A 26,458-nucleotide genomic window follows, 5' to 3' on the forward strand; every position below is an offset into this window, starting at 1 on the left:
AAAGAGGAGAAACCAACCACACGTCTCCTCTCCCCTAGTCTCCCAGAAGACTTGAGCTCAAAGGGAGGAGAAATTTGATGTTAAATCACATTGGACTTCTGAGTAATATTAGAATAGAAATTTGAATTCGAGTTCCTAAGTTGAAGATCAACTTAAAGGGACCCTCGGACTGTCATTGCCTTAAGTAAACACAAAAATCATGGAAAATCCTATTTTCACTGAATAATTTTAAGTGGATGATAGGAGCAACACTAAATTGGTTTTGCTGTCCCACTAGTTGTGTTTGTTTGACATCCCAGTTAACATTGTCATTTATTGACATTGGGCTTTTGTAGCAATAATAGCTTTAATAGATAACATGACAGATTCTATTTGGGAATTTGTTGATGTGGGGGTGTCAGTAGGATATGCAGATGGATGTTTTCCAATAGAGAAGTAGCTACATGAATTTAGACCGAAGGGAGAAGTCAGGGTTGTATGCAAGAAATACTTAGATATCTCCTTGTGCAATTTTTTTTCCCTTTTAGCTCTCTATGAGTGTGGACCACTTCCAAACCAAGATATCTATAATTCTTCAATAATCTTTGTGGGTTTATCTGCTTTAATCAAACTTACACAAGGCTACCGAGATAAACTGTTTGAAATATCACATTTTTGTGCCTCAAGAACAGTGACTTTTCATCAATTATCAATCAGATTGGATTTTCTCAGCTCAGCAGGCAATTTTAGTCAGTCATCTTTCCATATTTACTTAACCTCATTTCTCACCACTTTTACATGGGACCGCTCCTTCTGACCCCAACAGAAGGTCAACTCTTTATGCTTCATTTATACTTTTGCTGTTCACCATGTTGGAACCCACTTTCAACCAAATTCTATTTTCAGTACCCAATTCAGGTACTCTTAACATGGGTTTCAGGCCAACTAGGGTAGTTGTAAGGCCTCTGAGACTGCAGATGAATATTTCTGCCTTTTGTGGGAACAATGAGGCCATGGTTTAAGTCAGTTTTCATATAGGATCTGTAACCCAGAAAATAGTTAAGTACCACTGACATAACCTAAAATATATAATTCACTTCACTGTGCCCATATTTCAATGCCCCTCCCAGCACCTGCAATTACAGACCCTCTTCTTCCAAGATGCCTCAGTGTGCTTGCTTTTGCTGCACCTGCTCCCACTGATTGCCCCACGGCCAGCTGGAACTTACTCTGGGTCCAGAGTAACTTCTGACCACAGACAGGAAGTCCTTTGGCTTCCTCAGCTCCCACATTCAGCTACCATTTCTATGACTGACCTGAGATGTGGTTTGCTAGGGTTTTTTGGTAGCTCAACCTGGTTGATGATTACCTAATGTTTTGGGTCCCTCTTGAACAATCATATACATGCTCTACCATCGAAAGTTTCCCTCATTCCCTGGCATCATTGCAGTTGGCTCCCTGTGCCATGTCTCTTTCCATGGGACTCCTGATTTTCCACTGCTAGGTCCTGTCCTCTGTTTTGCAAATGCTGCTACTTCATCTTGGACTCCAATAATAATAATGTTGACACCAATAAGAACAATATTGATTACATGTAAGCATGTTACATTACATGTAAGCATTACATGTAAGCATTCAGTGCTTACATAAGCCAGGCAATATATTTAATGTTTTATGTGCAATGCCTCATTTCTTCCTGACAACTGCCTTACCTGATAGACATTTTTAAGGGAACCTTCCATTTATGGTAGCTACCCTTTATTGAGCAACCATTACATGCCACACATTTTGCTAGGCTGTACATATATGTAATCCCCACAAACACATAGAATTTTTATCTGCATTTTATAGAAGAGGAACCGAGAATAAAGAGTCTCAATGACTAAGTTCACATAGACAGCAAATTGCAATTAAATCTCAGGGTCTGTGTCCCCAGTACCAGAGTATTAAATAGGCTGGCCTATTCCTCAGACCCCTGCCTCACTTCTTCACCAGAACCTATGGTCCTGGTAGACAAGTCTAGATGACCCTGTTTTTTGCCTCAATGAATTGTTTCTGGATATGATATTCATATCCCGTGTCTGTCCTACAGTACCTGCTTATAGGTCTTGTGCATTCAGTTCCTTTGCCTGTTCATTCATTCATTTATTAGCTCACTCACTTGTCTGGCATCTACTTATTGGGTGTTCATTCTATGCCCCGTCTTATGCAAGAACTAGGGAAACAAGACTGGAAAAGCACAGCTTGGAGATAGACATGCAAATAAATATGATGATCTAATGACTGTGATGGAGCCAAAGAGCCAAAATTTATGAGTCAAGGTCAGCATAGAGAAGCTAGTGCTTGAGTTGAGACATAAAGTGTGGCCCAGAGAGACCTTTCAATCAGAGGCAAGAGAATTTGGTGGGAGCATATTGCCAAGTTCAGGGAGCCCCAGTAGGTTCAGCAGGTGCTGGGATTGGGGCAGGAGATGAGAGGGATGGCATAGGAGATCAGAAACCAGAGCACTGGAGACCCTGAAGATGCTGCTGATGAGTGTAGGTTTTATTCCGGACACACGAAAGCTTCAAAGGAAGTCTGTCATTTCTCCACTGTGTCGAATTTGTATAGTAGATAGTAAAATCCACATCTTCCAGTTTGGGGGGGAGACAGTTCCCTGTAGTGCCAAGTTACTTTTACTTGTATGATGGAGTCTCAGTACCTCTTGCTGGGTGGGGATTTATAATCTCCTAATATATTTGCTTAGCAAATGCCTAGAGAGGTGACACTGTGACACACTCTACCAGGTTTAAAATGTCCTTTAATTCTTCCTCTCTCGAGTCGGCCTGAAACACCGAAGGGTGGTTAGCCTGAATAACTTGTCTGCAAGGCTTACTGATTCTAAATGATGTGTGAAGTTATCAGGGATTAGTGCACACACAACCACCTCTCTGCTTGGAAAGTTTACCTCCTGTGACAAATTTCATCTTCACCCCATAAATTCAACCTGCTGACTTGCTCCTTTACATGATTTCTGATTATAGTTTGGAAATCCTTTAAAAAGTGATAGTTACTAAACGAAAGGACCCAGGGAAGTTTTAGGACCACGTCCCTTACTAAAACCCGATGCCTGCAAAATTTTGTTGAATTAGGTACTCTTTGAAAGAAACACCTGCATTCTATCACGTTTGCATGTTTTGGCCTGTCTCAGAATTCCTTCCATGCAGTCTTTCAACAGGCTGGGACACGGCTCCGGGTCGCTCCCTATCCCATCTCTGCAGGTACCTGTGTCCTGCCAAGGGCGGCATATGGCGTTGTGACTCAGGAGACAAAAAAGATGAGCACAGTGGTGACAAAAGTTTTCAACCCATGATGCACCTCTCCCTTCAACCCCCAACTGTGGAGCCCGAGAATGGGGAATTTGCTCTTTGGAGTAAAAGATCATAAAATGCTTTCTTGCTTTCATTGTGGTCCCTCATCTTGGAGTTCATTATTCCTTTAAACATGCCTAACTGTAGCTTGGAAATTTTACTTTCTTATACAAGCAAAAAGATGCTTGGGGTGCTCTGAGTGTTTGATCCTGAGCTTTCATGAGGCCTCATGCCTTTCCTTGCACTGGTACGAGATGAAAGGAAACCAGCTGTTTTCTTGTTAAAGATCAAGGTGATCAGGATAGTGATTCAAGACCTAGCGATGATTGCTGCAGGGAGAGCAGAGGCTGGGTGATGTTATTCCGTTAGGCACGGTATGTCAGATTTCTGTGGCTGTCAGAAAGAGTATTTCATTTCATGCCTATTTGTGATTTCTTTGTTGTTGTTGTTGTTGTTGTTTCTGGGTTTCAATTCCTGGCATCATACTCAGTAAACTGAATGAGGCTATTATTAGTAGTCTATCCGAATGGTAAGAGAAGAGCTAATATCTCAGATTCTTACTATGTTTCTGTGCTGTTCTTAAAAACCTCACTTTTTATCCTCACAATAATGCTATGAGATAGAAGGTGTCATTCCCATTTTACAGAAGAGAATATTGAGACACAAGAGTTTAAGTAACTCTTAACTTCAGGTAGTTAATGAAGTTAAGTAACTCAACTTCATTGTGTGGGTTATACTGCTCACAAATGTTAGTAGAGCTGGGATTTAAACCCAAGCAACCACACCAGGATTAGGGTGAGGTAAGAGAGGTTCCCTAGGGCACAAAATTTAAGGCAGCACTCCCTTGAAGTCTCGTGTAGGTGCAGGGCTCACACCTGAGAGTGAGTGCCTCCTTGAATCACATTGCTAGGGAAGTTCTTTGCTGCTTGCCATACCCTAGACTCAGCCTTGCTTTGGAGGCTGAGTAGTGTTAAATCTCATGGCATACTGCCTCTCTGGTTCTCATCCTTCTGGATCAGAGCCATCTGTTAACAGGGAAGTAGATTGAACAGCCCAAGAGAGGGTTTGTAGAGACAAGCAGGGATGGAGCCCAAAGTAGGATTTCTCCCTTGCTCTTGGCTGGGCATTCTTGTCTTGTACTATGTGCCCTCCCATTCTTTTATTTTCTTTGTCTCACCTCAACCATCTCCAATACAGAGGGCAATAAAGATGCTCTTCACTTGAGAGGTAAATTTCTGCATCCCATAGAGAAAACGTTAGAGCAGCATCACAGAGGAGGGTGTGTACTCAGACCTTATTTCATCTTGTCAAGTCCAGACACACCCTGAGGTATATGTTGATGTCAAAGCTAATCCAAGGACACATATCTATGAGAGAAATCTCAGAATCTTAGAACAGGGTCTGCTGAGGAGAAGTCAAATTGCACCAGAGAAAAGGAAAGTGTGTGTGTGTGTGTGTGGGGGGGGGGGGGTAGTCCAGGATCTCAGGGCAATCATGAAGAACTCAGAGAAGTCCTGGAAAATCTTTTAGTGCACTTGGTCAGTTTTGAATAGGACTGGACTTTTCTGGTGTGCTGACAAATGGCAAAATAATTGCTATTTCATTAGGACAAACAGATCCCTCTGTTCAGTCATGCACAACTTGATATTTAGGAAACCACTGGAATTATGGGATGAATTATGAATTTAGGAAACCACTGGAATTATGGGATACCAGGTGGGAACTATCCCTGGTATCTCTCAGTGATGGGCAAACCCATTCTTTGACTCAATGCGGCCTGGAATAAGCACCTATGAGCTCCTAATCACATATGTGGAGGAGAGCCAGCAGCAAATGAGATGAGCGTAGCGGAGATGAAGGAGAGTGAGTATTACGGTCTGGTAGCTTCTCTGAACTTCTCAACATCATGCTGGAAAAGTTCTGGTAGTCCTTCTAGATAAACATTTACCAGTGAAATCCCAGCAGATTGGCTGATGATGGTTTCTCCTCCTTTATAGATATCGTACCACCAAAGCCATGTGGGAAGACCACTCTAAATCAACAAGTCAAACAGCACTCTGCATAGGGAAGAACTGGGCTGTGAATGAGTAGCACTTGCCTCTTTAATTAGGTTCATAAATCTGGGTCCAAGGCGCCATGGCTTGTGTCGATGACACTGTAAGGAGCTGACGGTCAGCTGGGAAGCCCGGTGGGAGGCAATGGCCACCATGTACACGGCATCATACATCAGAGCCGCTTCAGTCTGTGAAGGAAAACACACATCACATCTTCAGTTCCACCTTCGTTTACCTTCCTTTACCTGCAAAAACATTCTGCCTGCTTCCTTTATCTCGTATTTGTCTGATCTCAACAACCATTCATTCTCCAGCTGAATAGTCTTCACTCTCCAGTAGCTATTTTTCTCTAACATAATACCTCCTACTCCACAGTAAACTGGAGTCATAGCTCTGCTTTGTTTTGAGTTCTTAAAAAAAATAAAACAAAAATACAAAAAATAAAAAGCCCACCTCACCGATGTCAGCCACGTAAGTCTTGATTCGGGGAACAAATATTTGGAGCATCTTCCGTGTTAAGCATGGTGTTAAGATCAACTACATTGAGTTAGAAGTTACGAAGCCTCAACATTTTACTATGAGATTTTGTTTTTTAGGACTTACACCCATTTATATGTTTATTTGCTTGTTTCTATTTGGTAGAAAGGAACAGATTCAAGCAAAACTAATAGGTAATTTCCAAATAGAGATACTTGTGCTCTTTGCTCCCATTTACTAGAGCCAAGAAGGTCTGAGATATGGAATCAAATCAAACAGCAGGTTGTAAGAGACCTTCTGAAAAACAGACCTGTGTAACTAGCTCAGAATACACCTTTTATCAGCATTTGCTTTTTTTGATAGAAAGTGTAAGTAGCTATTGCTTTTGGGGGTTGGGCATCTCATTCTTCCCTTCCTCATGATATTTCTCTCACTTGCAAAATTTCACACAAAACTGCTAGAATTTTTATAAAAATATTGTCATGTTTTCTTAAGGATAAAATCATATAATACCTTCACATTTTAGTTGAGGGTTTTCATCACAAATTTATTTGAAATTCTCAACAAGCTCCCCAAATCAACGGAACAGATAGATAAAACTACTGATGTAGGAAAACTGACCTTTAGACAGGATATTGACTTGTGTAGAAACATACATATAGCCAACAATTGGTAGAGTTAAACCTAGAATTCAGGTCATAGATCAAAGATTATCATGTATTTTTTTTTTTCAGAAATCTGTTGATTCAACATGTATTATGCACTTACTGAGCATGTCTTAATGGAGGTGGAAAGAGAGGGTAAGGGTTACTACATCTTGCACTTTATCCATCTATGAGGCCAGAGAGTATCCCCACTTTAAATCTGTTTCCTGTGCAATTGCTATCATGGCATTTTCCATATGTATTTATAGTGACATCTGTTTCTCAATAAGAATGTGGGTTTTGCAAATGCAGAAATGGTTCAACTTCATTCTCTCTCTCTCTCTCACCTCCCTATATATACATATATATAAATTTAATTTAATATTTATATATAATATATATTTAATGCTTATTTATGTTGAGAGAGAGTGTGTGTGCACGTGTGCATACAGGTGGGGGGGGGGGCAGAGAGAGAGAGAGAATCCCAAGCAGGCTCCTCACTGTTATCACAGAGCCCAATGTCAGGCTTCATCTCATGAACGGTTAGATCACGACCTGAGCCAAAATCACGAGTCTGTTGCTTAACCTACTGAGCCACCCAGCACTCCTCGACTTTATTCTGTAGTGGCTAGCAGAGTTACTGGCATATAAAAGGTCCTTAATAAATGTTTGCAGAAGGAAGTCATGGTATCTCTTGCCTTAAAATGAGATACATTTTTGTGAGACCTGTATAACGCCAAGGCTTTAAGATGTCCTTCTAAGATAAATTGTTTCATCAAGCATCCATGTTCTTCACCATTCTCCTTTATCAATTTGGTGGAATTGAAGGAGAGTAATCTATTGGTAGAATGAGACTTTTGAAACTCAATCAGTAACAATAGCTGACTTTTGTCAAGTTCTTATTATAAGTCAGGTGCTACCTTGACACGAAATCCTCACCATAACTGTTACTCTTTTGCGGTTAAAGAAGTAACCAGGTTAAACAGCATCCCCAACCTAGTGGAGGGAAAACCAAGATTCAAAACAAGGAGGTTGGTGCTCGGGTTTGTCTTCACAACCACGAAACCGAACTAACTGCTTCTAAAGCAAGTTTTTGTCTGATGATTTAATAAGTACAATAATAGCTCAATTATGGTGAATATTCACTGACAACTTACTACACACCAGGCACTATAAGCATTTTCCACGTGCCGTGTCCTTAAATTGTTGAAATGATACCTTTGAAATAGGCAAAGTCCCCATTATACAGACAGGGAAATGTAGACTTGGAGAAGTAACTTTAGGAAATAACTTTGATAGCTCCCTAACTTATTAGGCAAGCGAGAATTTCACCTCAAGATGTAAACTTAGATTTCAGAGCTCATGCTCTGAAAAACCGCTTAACTGCTATGCTATGAGGACCTGGACCTTTTTAGCAGTGGGATATGCTTTTCATAAATTTGTATGTGTAATCACTAGTTGACAAATGGAATGATTTGGTACAGAAGTGTGAGGAGTAACGTTCCAATGATCTAACATTTTCATAAGTTGGGCTTAGAAAGGATTCTGACTTTCTTTGTCAAGGCTGTCTCTGCACTGGGCTGGGAAATAACATGGTTCACAACCATGGGCCTGATCTGTGCTTTTCAAATTCGAAGAAGAAAACCATTTATTCTAAAACCATGCTTCCTCTTGAAGTGCAGTGTTTTCTCAGATGGAAGAGACATGTCCTCTACCTATTTTATAGCACTAATAAACTATCCCTGAATTTCCTTTCCTCTTTAGTTCTGTGCTGGAGGCCAGTGACAGAGCAGCAACCCTCAAGTCATTTTAAGTAAATTTAAAAAAAAAAATTGGCCTGTGTTTCAGAGTTTGTTTTTCCAAATGCGTTTCTGTGCACATTTGATTTATATCGGAAGCCTGAACGAAACCCCATTACTCAGTGCCCCTAAGAAAATCTTTTAACCGCAACATGGATCATGAAACAAGCATATGAAAAGCAGTCTCACACAATGTTTTAGTTATCACAACAGCATGCAATGGGTTAACTTAACAGCATGGGTTAACTCAGCAGGTCTGGGGTGCTTACACTGTACCTATTCAAAGAAAAGACTGACCTTTGGTTACTGGGAAAAAAACACCCCAAACCTTGGCTGATCATAGTGATTTTGTATCTTTGGGGTCTTGGACATTGCTAAACAGTGTCAGCCAACAGTGTGATTTATGACGAATGCCTATTTTTGTTCATCTGGGGCCCCGGGCCGCGCTAGTTCAGTTTGCCCTCAGGAACTGCTGAGTAACTAAGACTAAGACTAAGTAACTAAGGTCAGATATGGGGCTGCTCTGTGCCTACGTGACTGACTCCCGATAAAAAACCCTCACACCAAGGCTTGGGTGAGGTTCCCAGGTTAGTAACACTTCACACATGTCCCACATCATTGCTGTAGAGAATGAAATACTGCCAACACAACTTTTCTGGGAGGGGAACACTCGTAGTTTCTGCATAGTTTCTCCTGGACTGTGTGCCCTTTGTAACTTTTTCCTCTGATGGTTTTAATCTATATCCTTTTGCTGCAATAAACTGAAACTATGGGTCTAACAGGTCTGCTGATTTCTGTGAGTCCTTCTACCAAATCATCAAACCTGAATATGGTCCTGGGGACCCCAACACAATCCAGTGAGATGCTACACTTTAGGAATGAGGATTAGTGACAGGATGTGGCTTTACAGAGTCCTTGCATTTTGCTCTCTTCCTCGTATATAACACTGTTGGGAAAAGCTGGACAAGATCGGGGTGCTGAAGGAAGACTTAGTCCTTGTGGAGCGAATGGGCAGAAAGTATGGATTTCCCATCTTCTCTGCAAATTTAGAAATATTCACTAACCTGGTATGGTTAGTGAATATCAAATATCTTCTCTTCTAAAAGAGAAGTTCTCCCAAATAACACCCTTTCCCTTCATTTCCTAAATTTACTCTCTTACTTGGGTCCTCTATTAAAGTATCTCACCCACAGCATACAGCTAGCAGAATTTGTCTTCTTAGTACGAATTAGCTAGTTTCCCTTGTGGGGGTGGATGCTGTTGAGGAGCCAAAGTAGTGGGAGAGGCAGTGAACATCCTGAGTTGGGAATGATGCTGCAAAGAGCGAGCTGCAAGCAAACCAGGGTTTGGAAATGGGCTGTAGAGGTAGTAAAGATATAATCACGTACTCACAATCTAGAAATTTGGTAATTAAGGCAGCAACTCCAGCAGGTCCAGTGAGACCCGGCACAGAGGTTGACATATTGTAACATGAAGAAGCATTTTTAGCTTTTGAGAGAGACAGGGAGGAGTTGGAAAAAGAGGACCATATGTGGAGTTGGAAAACATACCCAGGTGATTCCACTGGTCGCAGAAGGTCACACAGGTACCAGGGAAGGAGCCATCCTGGGCTCCATGTGCAAGCCAAGAAATTTGTCTCTTGTAAACAAAAAGGATTCTGACTCTGCATTTCAGAATGCCTTTTGTTCTTTGATTGAGTACACACTGGCTTCACAGCAGGTACCATCAAGTAAATTCAATTCTATGTCCTGGAGGCTTTGTAGACATTATCTAATTTAATCTATAGAGCACTGCACAGTATTATTTTACAGATTTACAGATGAGCTAGCAGGCTCCTAGAGGCTAAATAACCTAGTCAGGTCGTTCAGTTATTCAGGGGACTTAGTCAGTACTTAACGTAGGCTTTGCTTATCTGGAATCCCACAGCCCATTGTCTTTCATCACTGGAGTGAACATTTAGGTGGACACTCAAAAGTGCCTCCCTTTTGGGTCATGCTAGGAAATACTCACATGTGACATAAAACTACTGACCTAACTTGATATTGTGAATGCATTTAAAGGACCGGGAAGGCCAATGATAGACTGGCATTGTGTTGTTTCTATGATTCCTATGTAGTGTTGAATCATATATAGTTTTGGTTCACAGTCAGAGAGGAATCTATCCTAAAATGAACCGCTCCATTATCCCAGTCTATCTAAAAGCCAATAGATTAAATCAGCCCAAATGTTAAGGGAAATTTAAATGTAGTGAAAAGAAATGAAGTACATTTCATAAAATCACTCCAACCTCTATTGAGTTAATTAACACTTCGGTTGATAAAACACCTTCTTTTTTTAATCTCAAGATGTTTTAAATAACGAGTTTCACTATTTTTGGACTCTACTGACTCAGTAACAGTTTTCTTAACTTAATTTTAACCATATTTTTATTTTTTTTTAAATATTTTTTTTCAACGTTTTTTATTTATTTTTGGGACAGAGAGAGACAGAGCATGAACGGGGGAGGGGCAGAGAGAGAGGGAGACACAGATTCGGAAACAGGCTCCAGGCTCCGAGCCATCAGCCCAGAGCCCGACGCGGGGCTCGAACTCACGGACCGCGAGATCGTGACCTGGCTGAAGTCGGACGCTTAACCGACTGCGCCACCCAGGCGCCCCTTAACCATATTTTTAAAGTCAACATTTTTTCCCTTTAATTACATCTATGGCTCTTAAGTCTGGAGTCAATATTTTTCATCTTGGACATGCTTTTCATGTTTGGATGTGTTTTGATATATATCATAATATTATTTGATGATATTTTAGTGTATGACGTTCTAAGAAGTTTTTAATAGTTAAACATATTAAAGGGGCACCTGGGTGGCTCAGTTGGTTAAGTCTCTGACTTTTGATTTTAGCTCAGTTAATGATTTCACAGTTTGTGAGTTCGAGCCCCGCGTCAGACTCTGTTGTGACAGCACAGAGTCTGCTTGGGATTCTCTCTCCCTCTGCTTTCCCTGCCCCTTCCCCATTCTTGCTCTCTCAAAAGAAATAAATTTCAAAAAAACATTAAAGAGGACATTAGACAAATAGGTGGGAAGTAAAAACACATGGGTATTTTTAAACATATTTAAAATTTTTCTACATTATATATTTATAAGACATCTGTATATGTATGTAGTGCACACAAAAATATAACTATATAGGGCAACAGGGAAATTCACATCGGAGAGTGGTGGTATAATGCATACAATTTCAGAGAATGCAATTCTATTAGAGTAATGGTGTAACTTAAATATTAACAGTGGTTAGTCTAGGTTAATTTTTAAAATAATATTAATAGTTTAGAATAATCTCTATCTGCACTACTCAGGCCTATTTCTTATTTATAGGAACTCTCTTTGGACTCTTACAGAATTATTTCGGGACTATATGAATATTTTTCATTTAACATCTTGGTCTTAGCAGATGCTCAATTCTTATTTATTTAGTATTAGTTCCTTTATTAAATACATAGTTATTGAAGGCCTGCTTTGTGCCAGGCCTTTCCCAGTGCTGGGGATGAGGCAGATCACAAAACGACAAAGTCTCTGTCCTCATGGAGCTTATATTCATGTAAGGGAAAGCATAGAACAAACAAATCAAAGTATAGTGTATTAAGTCACAGGGCTACAGAGCAAGGGGAAACAGGCTATAGGAGAGAGAATAACAGCAGGGGGCTACTATTTAGATTATTTAGATAGGGGATTCATAGCAGGCTTCTCTGATGAAGTGGCAAACCGGAATCAGGGAGGGTTTTAGGCAGTGAGAGCCACAAATGATACAGATACACGAAGGAATAAAACATGAGATCTGAGGACTACAGACCCTGTGGAACTGAAACCAGGGGACGTTTCATCAGTAAGGTCGAGAAGAAAAGAGTCTGAGTACAGAGGCGACACGAGAACAAAGATTTGTTAGATCTGGGCCCTAGCTTGGAGACATGGGGTGTGCTCTCTTGACTCAGATTAGTCCACTGAGTGCCTTTAAAGCTGCTCTTTAAATTTGCTGTGACTCAGTTTCTACATCCCCAAACGGGTCCCCTTTACTAGAAGCAAAAAGGAAACAGTGAACTGGTAAATGGACTCTGGGTAAATAAAGGTCAATATCATGCTTCATGGGATAAATTTCAAAACTATACCTATTTTTTTTTTCTTTCTATGGTATCTACATGAGATGACGGATACTAACTGAACTTACTGCAATAATCGTTTTACAATATATGTAAGTCAACCTGTTAGGCTGTACACATTCTACAATGTGTACAATTATATCTCAGTAAAATTGGGGGCAAACAATTCTGCATGACCATGGGATCCAACTTCTAGTGGGTGCTGTGTTCTACCACATTTTTGACTAGTCTAGACATGATCTGATATAGCTATACACTCCCCACTTTTAGTGCCCTGGTGAGCCCTTCTCTTCTGTTCTGATAAACCCCTATTTCCTTTTTTATAGTGTATAATAATAACAATAAGCAATAACAGAGCCTAGAGATCTCTTTCTTAGGGGAGATGACAGTCATAAACTTTAGGCAAAACAGGACCTCTTCCATCCATTGGAACTTGGCTTTGTCATGCCTCTTGCCCACGGGACTGTCATTTGCCCAGGTCACCAAGAGCTGTGCTGGGGAAATAGCAGTACCCCGTGCCTGGCCTGAGTCAGTGTGAGTTGTGAGGCTCTTTCCTCCTTATTAATGATTTTCCTCATCTCAGTCAATATGTACAAACTGTCCTGTCAGCTCAGTATAATTGAATACAACAGATGCTTTTAAAAAAAAAAATAAATAAATTAAGCCATCCTTGTGATGAATATTTACTGTTTGGCATGAATCCACAATCTGTGTTAACATAGCTCCAAACTGTAACTTTTTTAGTGGTATATACCAAGCAGAGGTAACAATTATTTGAGATCTTATCCTATGATAGAAGTCTCATTGGGGGCAGGGAGTATAGTCAGAGGGTTTTGAGCCATATTTGAACTCACTGGAACTACAAATCCAAGAGGAAAACGAGAAAAACCAGTGTATTAGCATAGCTCTCTGTCTCTCTCTGTCTCTGACTCTTTCTCTCTCTCTGGCTTGCTCCTCCCCTTTCAGAAAGCCTAGTATTTCCTCAGATATTCTCTACTTGTTCTTATTCAAAGCAACATTTTAAATTGCCCAAGGCTCATTTGTACCAAAATGCTTCCCATCATTATCTCTCAGATCACTTTGTGTATTTTAAGAGTTATTTCAGGTTTGAAAAACAGACAGGGAGCTTGAACGTGGAATCATCCAGAACCACTTCATTCATTCATTTATTTTTTCTACTCACTTGTTTCTCATGAAAAAAGAAATCCCAAGTTCATTTCTCTGCAAGATGATACCTTTCAGTTATCAGTAAATTGCATCTTTAAAGCAAGAGTGCTTCTCCCGATGATGGCAAGAGAGAAATGAAATACTAGGCCAATTTCAAATGCTATTACCTGCCTGCATTCCCAGTGTCTTTCCCTTTAGATGACACTGTTCCTACATAGAAAGCTTTTTTTTTTTTTTTTTTTTTTTTTTTTATCTCCTGCTATTTTCTTCATCACACAGGGAGCTTCATTAGAGAAATAAAACTAGGGTAGGTGCCTTTGACAACAGAAGACAAATGATGTTAGCAAGAAGCTCTCTGATGAGGCAGTTTGCAATTTATCTGTTCAGCCGAGTACCTCTCCTTTGTCAGGGGGTGGGTCTGGCAACTGCTTCAAGAGCCACATATGGCTGGTGTGAATCACTGTCAATGTCTGCAAAGGTGTTCCTGTACATATCCAGGCAGGAAGAACGTGAACACGCCAACTGTATGTAAATCTGGCACTTTTCCATGTGTGCCGCCGCTTGCTGAGATGTGGCAGAAATGAGGAAGGCAGAAATGAGGTTCTGTCTAATTTTTGTAGGCAGCTTATTCCTCTTCTTTCTCTCCCTTCTTCCCAAGGCCACATTCCCAGGGGTAAAACTCTCTCCACTTACCCTCGCTTTGGTTTCTGCCTTGGCTCCATCTGGCTGAAAATGGTGGCTACTCTTATTAACTTGATCTGAGGCGTGTATAGCCAAAAGGCTGAAAATAGCAGTTTTTGAGCGTAGCCATGCCGAGGCATTGAAAATACCTGACAAGTTTACTCCTTCTTTCACTCAAGTCAAGGCACAGGTTGTGATACGTTTACTCACACTAGGGAAGGCATGCGAGATTCTTAACCCAACCCCCGAGGAATTCAAACATCACCTCAAGTGATTCTATTTTAAGACTACTTACTGTCATCATGCCATCCAAAAGGCCAGTCTCTGGCCTGGGGGGGGCCTGCAGTCTCTCCATGGACCACTTTTCAATGATGGAGGACACGCGAGGGTTGTCAATATTAAGCAGGCGAAACCCGGTCATGTTTACACCACTGTACCTATAGAGTTCCAGATCTAAAGCAAATAAGTCCTGCGCAGTATTAAAAATGATAAAAGTAGAAAGGGTTAACATTTTCAATGCTCTCTATGCAAAAGAGAATAACGATCGCAGAAGCAACAGATTAAAACTAAAATGGCAAACATCCTCATGCCACTTCATGAAAGAACATTTCCTATGGTTCTTCCTTTGTGTGCTGCCTGAGAAGCTCTAAGGCAGTGGACAGTTTTCATTTGCATCTATTTTTTTGCAACACTGTTAGAGTTTGGGCAAATCAAGAAGAGGAATTTGGCTGTCAATAATTAGTATGCCCTTGGGTATTCTGAGAAGTTGGAGAATTCTGTCCGGGGTATAGTGTTTGGGGTGTTGGAAGGTATCTTTGTGTCCACTTGTTCTGATGCTTTTATTTTATACACGACAACACTGAAAATCTGAGTGGTGATGTGATTGGTTCAAGAATGACCTGCTTGTCAGTTCCTCCCTTCTCCATCACATCTGGCTGCCTCAGATCTTATAAAGGTGGTGGAATTTGGAACTTGCATATGCACTTGACAGGAAGATCATTTCCAGGAGGAAAAATTATCATTTCCTGGCTCATTGAAAATCACCCATGTCCCATACATTGAGTGCATGAAGAATGTTCACCGGACACAAGCTCTGAATAGGAAGCGAAGGGTTCTCTTCAGAGAATAAATTGGAGCATAGAGTTGTGTGAACCTGGGTATCACAACAGTAGAACTAGTTCCCTGTCAGACAGCGTTTCCAGAAAAAAACATTTAATCCACTCGTGTCTTCCATGACAGAGGAGGCTGAGTGTAAACCAGGGGTTTATGTTGATTCATATTTAAAACAGACCTATGCGATAATTGCAACTTTTTTCTTATGAAGAAAGGTTTGACTCTAAAATGCCATTAAAAATGCCTCACATTGAAGAATAAACCAGACTTCCAAAATAACATTTAACAGGAAAAAAAAAGAGAAAAACTTCCATGGAAATTTCCTAACGGTGTAAATGCTTTATGGAAGTGCAATGCAAGATAATATATTATCAGTGATGACCGCAGTTCTAAGGAGAAAGAAGTAGCTTCAGAAATACCTCATGATTTGTATTTGCAGAAGATGCATCCAGATTTGTTCTTTTGAAGAATTCTTCTCTATACTGCCACCCTTTACCAAGATAATGTTGGATTAGACTGTAGAATTTTAAGAGGGCAGCTCTGTGCTCCTGGCTCAGTATCAGAAAAAGAGTACTGCCTTCTAAAGTGTTATATATATATTTTTCCCTTTGTACTATGTAACTCTCTTTCTCCTTTTAAGTTTTATTAATACTCATGGGCAAGAAGGGTAAGAATATATAAAAGCAAAGCATGGAAGAATGCAGATAAAACCAAAGGAAAATGCTTAAAGAAGCAAATTTAAAGAAGACCTAGAAAGATTTCCACCCAATGAATGGAAGAAAAGTTACTCAAACTACAAGAGGTCAGACAGAAAATTCCAGAATGCACATGGAATCCTTCACAGACTCCATAGTACATAACGCAGTGTGCTAAAATGGATACATTACACAGGTGCAAAATTAGGTGGGCTTAAAAGTTGAGGTTTCTATGCAATATAGAATACGGAAAGTCTAGGGTCCGATTTGCAACACCTGCTTGTCAGGGAAGGATGAAAAAAGCAAGACTATGAGAGTAAGTTGTTTGTTCCTGAAAGGTCTCTGTGAAGACCAGCCTTTTTCTTTGTTCATATTCTTTCTCAAATTTCAACAAAACTAGCCTTAGGAGGGTGCACAGCCAGGGATGATAGAAATTTCTGTGGCAGGTGGCCATGCCACCTTGAGTAGAACCCAGGTATTCATGGTGATGGGGAGATGGTTGTACTTGTGACCTAAGATGCTTTCCAGGTCTCAAGGTTTCCCTTGACTGTTCTGACAGAAGACCTGATTAAGATGTCCATGAGGGAGGGAAGATCATGGAAACTTTAGTTCAAGATCTTCTGCCCTGCATCCCACTCCCTTGTCCCAAGCTCTGGAGCAGTGATGATTTTGGCACTCGCCCCAGAACATTGGTCTCATGATGTCCTCTGTACCTCTTCATGCTCTCAGAGATACTTGAGTGAGGAATAGAATGAACTGTTTCTATCAGTAGTATTTATTCAAGGACAGCTGGTCCTTGTTCCAAATTCTTATATTTCCCTTACTCATCAGCCTCCCTTGCAAGTTTTATTTGGTAAAATGGTACTTAATACATTTCTCAGAATCTGGGTGGATTTCAGTGGACACACCTTAACAGAGTAGTAAAGAAGGTTGGTTTTACGTTTTCTTTTCATGTAAGAAAGTGGAATGTGTGTGTGTGTGTGTGTGTGTGTGTGTGTGTGTGTGTGTGTGTTGGGAGGGGTGTAGTGGGGGGGCACAGATTTTTGAAATTGAATGAGAGCTATCACATCATTCACATGTGTTCAATGCCCTAAGTCATTCTCCCTTGATCTGATACTCTCAAAATTTAGAGTGTTGTTTCTTAATTTCTTAGGCTCAGTGCCATTTTTTTTTTTTTTTTATGGTGAAGAATATTCTCTGTGCAAAGCATCTCTGATGCTCCTTTTCTTAATGGTCTTCAAAACACCTGACAGGTGACCCCTGGCTAAGCCAGCTATCTACTGGACTTGGGCAGGTAAATCTCATAGATCAAAAAAGCCAAGATATACTTTAGTGTGCCTTCTAATGTATATAGAAAATGTAGATGATTCTTCTTTATGCATATGCACTTTGACAGTTTCTATTTAATGGAAGTATCATTTTAATCCCTTTTCAGATGCATATACATAGATGCTAGTTTAAAAAAGAAAAAAAACCCTGCTGTTCAGCATTTCTGGATTTATAGGTTTCTTAGGAAAGTAATACAAATCTCCATGACAATATCCTGCCCCTGACACTGGTGGGGATGACTTTGAAATAACTGGAAATGTTTCCTATAGCATGGAATACGTTTCTACCAGATGTGCTTACCAGGGTTGTGAAAAAGTAGTGATAGTACTCAGTCATCATGCCCATGAACAGAATCTGCAAAAGAGAAATACAGGGAAAGAATCAGAAACAGAATTATAATAAGAAATAGATCATGAGTAGGGCAATTGCAATAGCTTGAGGACATAGAACAGGAAGAGGCTTTGGAAACCCATGGATTCAGCAGATCAGAAACCTGAGACAGATCAGTAGCTGATGTGGGCTGATATGGACCCAGGCCATTAACCTCCATCCAATATTCTTTCATTAGACTATGTTCGATCTTCATTGAAGTGGCAGGTCTAACGATCAAATTTAAAAATAGTTTATGCTCACCAAAGTTAATATTTGGAATTGTTCTTAATAATGCAGTGTTTTACTTTCTTTATTGCCTAGGTTTCTGAGTAACACCATGCTTAGATAGATATTTTATTGATCTCCTTAGCTTTAATACTTACCGTAATGCCTCAGAGTAGAACTCATTAAATGTTGAATTGCAATACTGGTATGTAGATGTATTTAAATGAGGATTTATACATATGCATATCTCTGAAGCCTCTCTCTCTACTGCTCTCCCATCTTACCCCACAGTGTGAGGAGGGGAAAAGAGGATTTGTTTACAGATAGAAGGATGGGGACCATTCCTGTACAAATGCCACACCACCTCTTAATTCTGATCCCCAGTTACCTACTTGGGATCTTGACAGTTCCAGACATTCTGTGTGTATTGTTTTTACCTAGAAGGGGAGGGGGAAAGAAGGTGAGCAGAAAGGACAAGCTTTCTGGGTAGAGGTAGTTTATTAAACTGTGATCTTATTTTGGATTCCTGGAAATGGTGTCCACTGAGGAGAAATAGTTGCAAATGACTTGGAGATAAGCAACAGTTTCTAAATCTCCCAAATCAAGGGCATCGCCTTCCTTGGGGGCAGGTCAGCAAAGGACTATTTGGGTGCTGTTTCTCGGTATTTGTATAGAAATGAATGCAGAAGCCTAGGAAATAAAATTTCCAAGTCGGTTCTCCCCACAACTCTGATAAATTCTGAATGCAAATGAGAATACCCTCTGGAAATTTTAAAATCGGATATTCTTAGACTCCATTACAGAGCCATCCTGAATTGGAATTCCTCAGAGCAGAGTTTGGATTTCTGTATTTCACAGCAGTGGTTGAGAATCACCAATATATGGAAAACATGTCCATTCACAACAAAGAACAGACTTTTATAACTGCAATTGAAGAAATGGATTGCAAAGATCTCAGGAAAAGCAACATATATTATCAGAGGTCCTAGAAAGTGCCTAAGATATGTAAACTAGAGTGATTTCATGTGAAAAGGTATAAAGAATGAAGAGAGTATTCAATGACAGCACTGAACACACCAATCAGACACTTTTTTTGCCCTCTTCTGCTAATGTGGAGACCAGAGGAATATTTAGTGAAATTGTAATGTCACGAAGGTAAGACAAATGACAGGAAACTCTCTCTGAATCCTGAGCCCCACCGTGTGTAAGTCACTCCTATGGTGATAACAAGACTGAGCTCACAAAAGAATTTTAAAAAGGGTAGAATTGCTTTAGGGCCATCAATAACGTTTAAAGCCATGCATGGTGAGGTCTTGTTAGCTGGTCTCTTATATCATCGGAGCATAAAGAGCTAACCTGCCACGGTCAGTCAGGAATCCAATTTTTCACTTTGGTTGTTAGATAGTGTAATTGCAGCCAAGCCTACCTCTTGAAAGAGGACTGGGCAAGTTTTATGTCAAGATATAGAGCTGGACACTGAGGTTTAAAATATTGTTTCTAACACTGAAAAAGCAACAAAAAGGCACCTGAGTTTTCAGCTTTTCACTGGGCTGACTTTTCTTTTAAAATGTGATTTCGGAGGGGCTCCTGGGTGGCTCAATCTGTTAAGCATCTCACTTTTGGTTTCGGCTCAGGTTATGATCTCGTGGTTCATGAGTTCAAGCCCCACATTGGGCTCTATGCTTGGCAGTGCAGACCCTGCTTAGGACTCTCTCTCTCTCTCCCTCTCTGCTCCTCCCCTTGCTCATTCTCTCTTTCTCTTTCTTAAAAATAAATAAGTGAATTAACAAAATAAAAAAATAAGAATAATACGTGATTTGGAGACGTTTGGTCGCCAATTGAGGGCATAGGCTTTTTTTTTTTAAACATTTTTTGATTGGATGCAAATATCCATTCGATATGCCTCGTATTTAATGTCAGAAAACAGTTATGAAGACACAGTGAATATTCGTCTAACAGGTCTACTTTTATTGCAGATAGAACCCTTGGGTCATCTGGGTATACTTTTTATTTGGCACGCTAGAAAAATCTCCATTCTTGACTTTCCTACTTAGTGCCTGGGTGAGTTTCTCCTAGTTCTTCCTTTGAATTTCCTATAAATGGAAAATAAGAAACGAGTATAGTCATGGATCATTCACCTGCTACCTTTGTGTACTCACTAGGACACAGGTGATTGAGAAGCTTCTAGATAAGAATAAAGCCAGTAGCATCAAAAGTGGTGCTTTTTAAGCAATCATCCATGTAAGAGTCTGTAGACTGGTTGGGGCCAGCAGTTTGTCATCTAATAATAGTATACTTTATAAATAAAAGTATTGCGTTCACATGATGATTTTCTCTCTGCACATTGGTATTTCCACTAAAAGTCATTAAGGGATTAAGAAAATGTCACATCAAGATAAATGTCAGTTTTTCAAATAAAAAAGTATAATCATGATATGGGGAGTTTTCTAATCTTGGCAAAACTGACTTTTTCCTAAGAAACGTTACCCTCTTTGAATTTTGATAGCGTACTTATCTGCCCGACTAACTGAGTGGTGCTGACCTAGGCAGTGTGTACCTTACCAAAGCAATATTGCTAGAAACTAGTTCTGGCTATCTCTAAATCATTTTTTACAGCACTAAACACACCACATCGCACACATTAATATGAAATGAATGTGGCTGTCAATACTGTTTATATTACCCTTCATTCTTCCACTAATATATTCTTTTGATAGTGTTTGTTTCTTAACAGGATTATTCTTATTTAACAACGCTTGACATCATATCATTGACCTCGATTGATAGACAGTAAAAACTCCAGCCCTTTCAATAACATTATCTATCTGTAATAGGGGCAATACTGAGAATCCACTACTCTTCTTGATTTTAGAAGACCCATAGTTTAGACATCATTGATGCCATTGCCAATTTCCCATCTTGAAACGCAAATGGCAGGATTGCATTTCTTGTTCTCTTGTACTTGGGGGGAGCCATGTGCTGGTTTTGGCCAAAGAGGTGGGGAAGATCCTGACACGTCACCCTCCAGAGACTCACCCTGGATAGGTGATTACCATGGTTATCAGGGCCATAGCAAGCTGTTTTTCTTCTGAATAAAAACAATTTTCTGTTGCATGAGTTTTGCAAGGCATGGAGGTGTTCTTTTTTCATGACTTTGTTTTGACTGCTGGGGAGTTTAGGGTGAAAACTGTGGGTTCTTCATTAGCAACTAGTAGGAACGCAAAGTATATATTTATGTGTGCTCATGCCATTCAGCTTTGTTTTTCTTATCTAATATTCGTCTTTGTTCCAACTCCTCTACCCTTTAAAATGTATTTATCACTTTGTTTCAAATGTACTTTCTAGGCTGCTTTAATTCCTTGTGTAATAGAACTATAGTGCATAATAAATAATCATGATTGGGAGAAGCTAAAAGATTTTTTTCTCACGAAGAGGGATGAACTGTTTGGGTCTGAGGTAGCTGAGTTGGGTTAGAGTAGCAAAAAAGGCCCCCCAAAATGCTATTCGTTGTTAATAATAAGAGCTCAATTATAAGAGCTCAAGAGAGACTATGGTAGTTAATTTTATGTGTCAACCTGACTGGGCCAGTGGATGCCCAGATTAAACATTATCTCTGGGAATGTCTGTGAGGGTGTTTCCAGATGAGATAAGCTGTTGAAATGGTGACTCAGTAAAGCAGATGTTCCCCTCCCTACAATATGGTGGGCATCATCCTGTCCACTGAGAACCTGGATGAAACAGAACTTCAGAAGGAGGAGAATATGTCCTTTTACCTCCTGCCTGATTACCTGAGCTGGAACTTTGGTTTTCTCCTGGCCTTGGACTAAGATTTTCACCACAGGCCTTTCTGGTTCTCAGGCCTTCAGACTCAAACAGGACTTACACCATGGCTTTCCTGGCTCTCCACCTTGTGGATGGCAGATTGTAGGCCTTCTCAGCCTCCAGAGTCATGTGAACCAATTCCCCAATAAGTCTCTTCATATCTCTCTCCTATTGGTTCGGTTTCTCTGGAGAACCCTGACTAATACAGAGAAGACTACCAAAAGACTAAAAATCTTGATACTCTGAATACATTTGATATTCTATGCTATCTAGAAAACATAATCCTTAAGCCAGCAAGAGGAAGGGTGGCTGATACCTATTTGAAGAGATTCTCTGGATTAGGATATCACGGAAATGCCACATACTATTCTGTTGTTTCAGTGGCTAGAAAATAATTCCTGTTTTTTTCCCCCCCTTTGGTAGTTAAAATGAATCATGAAGATAGAAAAGAACTCATTGACAGTTGACTCTCAAAAGGACAATTCTAATGGTCCCACCATTATCAAAATACCCTGGGGCAGTTACTGCTCATTAACAATGGTGGCCTCACCTCCGCCCATCCACTCTCTGGAATTTTTACAATAGGACACTTATGACCTTGTTCACAGTAGCATTGACTTTCCTTTTCTATTCTCAGCAAAGACTATCTCTTGGAATTAGATGGGTTATCATATGCAGCCCAAGCAGCACAAAGATCACATTTTAGTTTGTCTGAAGAGCCCTCATTCAAGTCTTGAGGAAGATAACCGAGATAGTTAGTGGGCTCTAACTCCTGTGTTTAGTGACAGAGTTGGCCTATGAGATACCTGGAAAGTCTCTGGGTAGAAGTCTTCTGATAACATTTCCTGGTATCTCAAGAAGTCTGCACCCTATTTGAGCCTGATCACTTTCTAGAAGGCAATGCAGTGCTATAGAGGCAGTAACAAAAAATTCTCTACAAATTCGCAGCATCCATTGCTAAGGGCAAGCCATATGTCACAAATAATTGGCATAACAGTGCTATCATAGTAGCAGAAACTTAAAATGAAACCTGGAGTGCTCCTATGTGATTTTGAGGTATTCCTGTAATATTTATAAGGGTTTTTATTACTGCTTCTTTTCATTGAAAAATAGGTGTCTTCGAAGTTTATATTGACTAACCTGAAGTGTATTGCTGCTTTTATAGCCTTCTCAATATCAGGATAAATTCTCAATCATCAGACAAGGTTTTTAGTCAATAATTTCAAGTGAACAACTTCCAAATGTATGACATGCAATGTGGCTAAAATAATGGTTTTACCACAAGATAGAAGTAAGTTATTTCAGTGTAAGAATAATCTTCAGGAAATCCATTGAATGATATCAAGTTTCAGAGCAGTGATTTTTAGAAAAACGTTTGAGTGCTAGGGTATAGTGCTTTCTCACCTACCAAGTGTCATACTTTAGGCTGCACCTACACTGTCTTTGGAGAAGTTGCTTCTTCAACAACACACTTTTTAATGTTGACCTTCAGTAGAACAATTTAGGTATAAGTAGGCCTTGAGATCAGTCTTTATTGCTTTTTTTAAAAAAAAGATACTCATGCCAAATTAAATGATCATAATCTATATCTACAAAGGCAACAGTGGAATGCATAGAACATAGCATTGGATCCCCACTCCTTTGGAGTAGGCTAAATAATGACCCCATAAAAATGTCTATATCCTAATTTCTAGAATCTGTTAATATGTTACTATACATAGAATAAAAGGATTTTGGGGCGCCTGGGTGGCTCAGTCGGTTGAGCGTCCGACTTCAGCTCAGGTCACGATCTCGCGGTCCGTGAGTTCGAGCCCCGCGGCAGGCTCTGGGCTGATGGCTCAGAGCCTGGAGCCTGCTTCCATTCTGTGTCTCCCCCTCTCTCTGCCCCTCCCCTGTTCATGCTCTGTCTCTCTCTGTCTCAAAAATAAATAAAACGTTAAAAAAATTAAAAAAAAAAGAATAAAAGGATTTTGCCATCACAATTAATTTAAGGATTTTAATTTGGGGGGGGTGACTCTGGGGGATTACTCTGCCTTATCCAGGTGGGCCCAATATAATCACCAGGGTCCTTATAAGATGGAAGCAGAAGGTCAGAAGGCAGACAAGGTGATGTGGAAATGAAAGCCCGGGGGGTGGGGGGGGGGGAAGGCAATAGATGTGGGGCCATAAGCCAAGGAATGAGGACAGCTTTTAGCAGCTAGAAAAGGCAAGGAATTGGATCCCCCCAGAAAGCCTTCAAAAGGAATGCAGCCTTGTCAACTTGTAAAGTCATATTGACTTTACACTTGTGACCTCCACAACTATAAGTCAATAAATTCATGTTGTTTTAAGCTACTACATTTGTAAAAATTTGTTACAGCACCAAAAGGAAACCAATGTACCTCATTTGCCCATCTTTCCGTGATTATGGCACCCGAGACTGAACAATTTTGGTATATTAATAGCAAGTGCACGTGTCAAGGGGAAAAATGTTTGAAGTTTAAAACATTATTTTTATTTATTTTTATTTTTAAATTAAAAAAAATTTAAGTTAATTTATTTTGAAAGAGACAGAGACACAGTGTAAGTGGGGGAGGGGAAGAGAGAAAGAGAGAGAGAGAGAATCCCAAGCAGGCTCCATACTGTCAGCACAGAGACCAATGTGGGGCTCAAACTCATGAACCGTGAGATCATGACCTGAGCTGAAACCAAGAGTCGGCCCCTTAACCGACTGAGCCACCCAGGTACCCCTGAAGTTGAAAACTTTAAAAATTTTTCCGTGTCCTTCCATTCATGTGCACCTGCTAACTCTGTGTCTGTGCACAGATACCAGCCATCTACAAAGAGAGTCTAGGGCTTTTCCATCTGTTGGAAGATGGTGCTATACCACTTACAAACCCAGGCATCTTCCTCCTGCCCCCAAGAGAAATGAAAGAAAAGCAAAGGATAGTCCACAAAGTGTTGGTGAATGAAATGGTCATGCTGTTTGGGAATATCTTTCAGTTGTAATTTCTTTATAAGCTTCTCTCTCTAGAAGTAGGGTTAGGACAAGAAGGGAAGCTGATGCTTACAGATATTAATAAATGGAGTGGAAAACAATGAGGTAGTTTAGCTTCTGACAATCCTACCAGAAGAGCCAGATTGCATCACTCAGGTGCACAACAGAAGAGATTATGCTATTTAAGGGATACTGACTGCTGACAACAGAGCAGGAAAAAAGATTTCCCCTGGCAGAATGAAATAGGCAAGTTGGCAAATAGGAGAGAGTCAAGATTTTGGAGGATTACATGAACCCGAAGAATAAACTGTCAGTATCATCCAGGGAAAACTGGTGGGAAAATGATGTGGGAAAAAAAAAAAAAAAAAAAAAAAAAGAACACAATGAAGAAAAGTTTGAACAGCAAAGTACTGAGAAAATCTAAAAGTACTGAACAAATCTAGACAAAGTACTGAACAAATCTGGAAAGTTAACAGAGAATAAATATGTTGAACACATTGTAATCTTGCAATAATGGTGGCAATAAAAACTATACCTCCAATTACTCTGCATATAACATTTTGAGGGAAATATGGGCATGCAGCCAATAATTGGTGGTCTTGCTGGTCCCATGAGTTATCCATAGACTAGTGAAGTCATCGTGAGTCTGGGTCCTGTTCTTCAGCTTTTATGGCTTTTTATTTTGCCCATGTATTTAATAGCTACCAGGCTTAGAAAATAATTATTTATATGAGTATTTGTCAGTGTATTAGCATCTCTAAAGAACTTTTAAAAAACACCAATACCTGTACCCATTCTCTAAATATTCTGATTTATTTGGTCTGGGGTATGTTCTAGGCATTGGTAACTGTTCAAAACTCCCCAGGTAATATCTACATTCAGCCAGAACTGAGAATCACCTATTTATATTAACCAAACGTAGTTTTAGGCTATAACAACAATGATCATTGCAACTGTTTTCTAAGTGCCACGACATGCCCACTGCTGTCATACTTTTTTTGTTTTGTTTTGTTTTTTTACGTACTGTTGGGGAGAAAGTGTTATCCTCAGTTTATACATTTGAAAGAGCATATAACTATGCAGTTGAACCCAGGCTAGATATTAAGCCTGGGCTCTTTGTGTTATATTAATTTATTAATTGATAATAGGAGATGTATGTAGCAGGAAAGTCAATAATTTGCACAAAGTTCTTCTGGACTTTGAGAACCCAAATAAAAGCATATGATTGGTGAGAGAAGAGTTAGAACCACAGGAGTTGATGCTTTAATATAAGGAATGAATCCAGCAAGCCAAGAGAGCTTGATAAGCTGCTCATATATTTTTGAGGGACCCTTCTGTCCAGAGAGTTGGACCTAGCTGTACAAGGTTGTGCCTTGGATGGTGTTGCAGGTACCATGAGGACCCTCACTCACCCTTCCTCCTTCTATCAGGATTTCAGACCTACGTTGTTATTTTTATTACAACATCTCTTAGATATTAGAATTAATTAGATCCTAATTTTGAATCCCTTTGGTAATGTTTGGGAAGACCTTTAATCTCCTAAATGGAGTATACTTTCATCAAGAAAGGGCAGTTTGCAAAAAAATTGTAACTTTATTATTTTTTTTATTTAAAAAAAATTTTTT

The 26,458-nt window shown here is 39.9% G+C and overlaps 1 protein-coding gene across 6 annotated transcripts in view; it reads right to left on the reverse strand.

Annotated features, from left to right (window-relative positions):
* The window catches only part of GRIK1 (glutamate ionotropic receptor kainate type subunit 1), a 375,649-nt gene that overhangs the window by 91,548 nt on the left and 257,643 nt on the right, over positions 1–26,458 (reverse strand). For all 6 annotated transcript variants that reach the window (XM_086675821.1, XM_086675820.1, XM_086675824.1 and 3 more), the window contains exons 5-7: positions 17,738–17,791; positions 14,596–14,769; positions 5,428–5,571 (exon numbers count right to left, since the gene is read on the reverse strand). In XM_086675821.1, coding sequence (XP_086531947.1) covers positions 5,428–5,571; positions 14,596–14,769; positions 17,738–17,791 — 372 coding nt within the window. The remainder of the gene's footprint in view (positions 1–5,427; positions 5,572–14,595; positions 14,770–17,737; positions 17,792–26,458) is intronic.

This window comes from Puma concolor, chromosome C2, assembly GCF_028749965.1.
Source record: "Puma concolor isolate L17-30 chromosome C2, mPumCon1.1.hap2, whole genome shotgun sequence".
In the NCBI taxonomy this organism is placed as follows: domain Eukaryota; kingdom Metazoa; phylum Chordata; class Mammalia; order Carnivora; family Felidae; genus Puma; species Puma concolor.